General features: G+C 38.4%; 1 protein-coding gene across 1 annotated transcript; it reads left to right on the top strand.

Annotated features, from left to right (window-relative positions):
• Positions 1-1,773: 1,773 nt before the first annotated feature.
• Positions 1,774-2,694, top strand: LOC121267256. The gene has a single exon (XM_041171103.1). It carries the CDS (start codon positions 1,774-1,776, stop codon positions 2,692-2,694), a length of 921 nt encoding a protein of 306 aa, XP_041027037.1.
• The last annotated feature ends 241 nt before the right edge of the window (positions 2,695-2,935 follow it).

The following is a 2,935-nucleotide window of genomic DNA, read 5'->3' as shown; positions in this document are numbered from 1 at the left end:
AATCAGGTTCAGCCCCTTACCACCCTTCCTCCCATCAACCACCAAGGCGAGATACAACCAGAGCCCAAAGACGTAGTGGAGTGAGTCATGAAACAACACTGGAATAGACATTAACATAGGTTTTAATAAAATGGTTCGGTGCAAATGCTGAGGATAATACCTGGGAAGTATTGTGGAAGCTCTAGCAAAAGTGCCCCCACCATGTGGGCAAGGTGTTATAAGGGGTAGAAAGTTGTTCAGAAGCCTAGAAGTTGATTTGGGGGAAGACGACATGGAACTAAAGTGAAGAATTGAAGGAGATCGAGGGTTTATTGAAGCTTCTGAAGGGGAACTCAAGACGATGTCGTCCAGCTTCTGATGGAAGAAGGGCAGAGTGAAACGCAGTGTTTTGGTTTAGCAAGGTCTGGGTCGTTTTTAGTTATGCCGTGTTGTTTAAGTTTATAGTAAAAGAGTTGTCGTTAATAGTAGAGTGAGTTGTTTGGTGATATTTATCAAACGGTGCGTTTTTATGTCTGTCACTATAGCTCATGTTAGTCATGATTATTTTAGTGCAATTTGTAGTTTGTTATGAAAAGGGAAGGACATGCGTATATGTAGGGGAATCGGGAAAGGGAAGAGCAGTCTAGAATATTCTGAAGCTTTTCATCCTGTAAGGAGGTTTGGGTTACCTCGAATAACCCATTGCTTAATGAAATTGTGGTTCATCATCTTCCTTGAGATTTATTGTGTGTACTACGTATACTTTGTTTTACATTTAGATAAATTGGAGTTTAACAACATTGGTTTTCCCTTTATTAGAAAATAATCTATTTGTTATGAAGGTGGTTTGTTATTTTGTGCGTGGTAGGTTTTTATTTCGTTTGTGGGTTTTGATCTGGCTTGTGCATTGTTTATGTACCACGGATTTTCCTCCACCTGAGTGAGCCCATTCAATAAAAATAGAGGTCTCGTACACTTTAAAAAAAAAAAAAAAAAAATAAATAAAAATTCACGAAAATTCCAACTTTCAATATATATTCTTATAATATACGTGTCGAATTCAATATTAAAGTTAGATTCAAAGAACAAAATCGAAGTTAAAAATTGAATTTTTATTCCGGTAACCTTATGCTCGAATCTGTTTCCTTGGAATGACGATGCTACGTCTACCTCTCTCAGCAGGAGCTGGGAGCTACCGTTAGGTATAATTAGTCTTCTTCTTTTTTCTTATCTTTTTATATGTATTTTTTTACACTTTTAAAAATCACAATATTATTAAATTTTTTTTCTTAATCACTAAGTAAAAAGAAAAATTAAAAAAAAAAAATTCCAACGGTAACATCGAGCTATAAGAATCAATGGTTAGAATATCATTTTTTTTAATTTTTAGGGTGGCACTACAACCACCGCCGGTTGCCACTAGTTATTTTGGAGTTTTTTTTTTTGGCCTTTTTTTACACGTATTTTTTTAACAATTTTAAATATATTTTTTTAAAAAATGAATTCATAACATAATTAAAAAGCACTTCTTTAATCACGAAATAAAAAAACAAAAAAACAAAAAAAGCAAAAATACAAAAAAAAAAAAAAAAAAAAAAATGCCAAGGGTAGCCGGGAGCGGAGGCTTAGTAATATCCTTCGTTGAAAATATGGACAACTGTTTTCTTTTAGACGATTGGATTTCGATAGATATATATATGCTTGAATTCAAAAGGCATGTTTATCATGATATCATCTGTTCCTCTGGGCTATAAATATTATGCTTTTACATTGTCTCGTCTCAAATAGAGAAAGATGGTTAGGGCGGAAGAAAAGGCGTACACCAGAAGGCTTCGAGTTTACAATTGGAACCAGAGGCTTGAGAAGCTTGGAGGCAAGCCGAGTGGGCTCTCCGATACAGAGGGACTCTTCTTGTTTCTCATCAGTATCGACTTCACCAAAAAAATCCCCAATGAAGGCATCGCCCATACCACCAATACAAGGAACCAGAAGGTGGTTCCGTTCGAACACAGACAACTTTTGTCTCGGGACTCCACCGAGATGTTGTCTCGCAGTGTCCTTTCGGCTTCCGATCACTTCCTCCCGGAGACGGTCCAACCGCTGGGGGCGCAGATCTCGGATTGCCTTCTCCGTCTTTACCGCTTCAGCCCGGATCGGCTGCTTCGGCCCGTTTCGCCCAGGATTGTTATCGTAATTGAAGTATCTCAGACCAGAATCGTGGAGTATTGCTCGCGTGAGGAGATGGGTGGAATGGAGTATCAAATTCCATTTACTTCTATGTATACACGGAACAGTATTGACGATCTGGAGTGGGATCCGTGGGATTGGGTCTACGACCTCGAAGCACACCGGAAGTATGAGTTGTTACGGAATAGCTATACCGAAGAGGTTCTTTGCATCCTGCATAGTCTGACGTACTGGCTCGATGTAAAGAATTCCGCCCCCATCTGGCCCATAACCGTTGATGATCCGTTAGGCTTTGTCCTATTACCGCTTGCATTTCCTTCCGAGGCAATGGAGGAATCACATGATGGAACCTGCGCAGTTTGTCTTGAATGGTTAACCTTGACCGGCGAAGGCGAGGCAGTGGAAGTAGCAAGGACGCCTTGCAATCATGTTTTCCACTTGCATTGCATCGATCAGTGGTTAGGCAAGACTTCAAGCTGTCCCATGTGTCGGTTTCTTCTGCCGTATGGAACTGCTTCTTTGTCTTAGATGGCTGTTTGTTTAGAAATTATTATTTTTTTTTGTCAAGTCTTTCGCAGTAGAAGAATTGTATTATTATTATTAAATTAATGTGTTAGGATCCTACTTAGGTATGAAATTGTAGGTGATATTTTAATTGGCTTAATTTAGGGAACGAGATTTTCTAGATTAAGATGAAAATTGTAGGGGTTTGGATAGTGGGACGAAAGTTTTGGTTTTAGATAAAAATTTAATATTATTATTATTTTGA

Source organism: Juglans microcarpa x Juglans regia, chromosome 5S (genome assembly GCF_004785595.1).
Source record: "Juglans microcarpa x Juglans regia isolate MS1-56 chromosome 5S, Jm3101_v1.0, whole genome shotgun sequence".
Classification (NCBI taxonomy): domain Eukaryota; kingdom Viridiplantae; phylum Streptophyta; class Magnoliopsida; order Fagales; family Juglandaceae; genus Juglans; species Juglans microcarpa x Juglans regia.
Note: the sequence above shows the minus strand (reverse complement) of the source record. Positions and strands in the feature narration are given on the sequence as shown.

Excerpts from the sequence above, each read along its gene's own strand:
- LOC121267256 (XM_041171103.1), top strand. The coding sequence starts at position 1,774 with ATGGTTAGGGCGGAAGAAAAGGCGTACACCAGAAGGCTTCGAGTTTAC.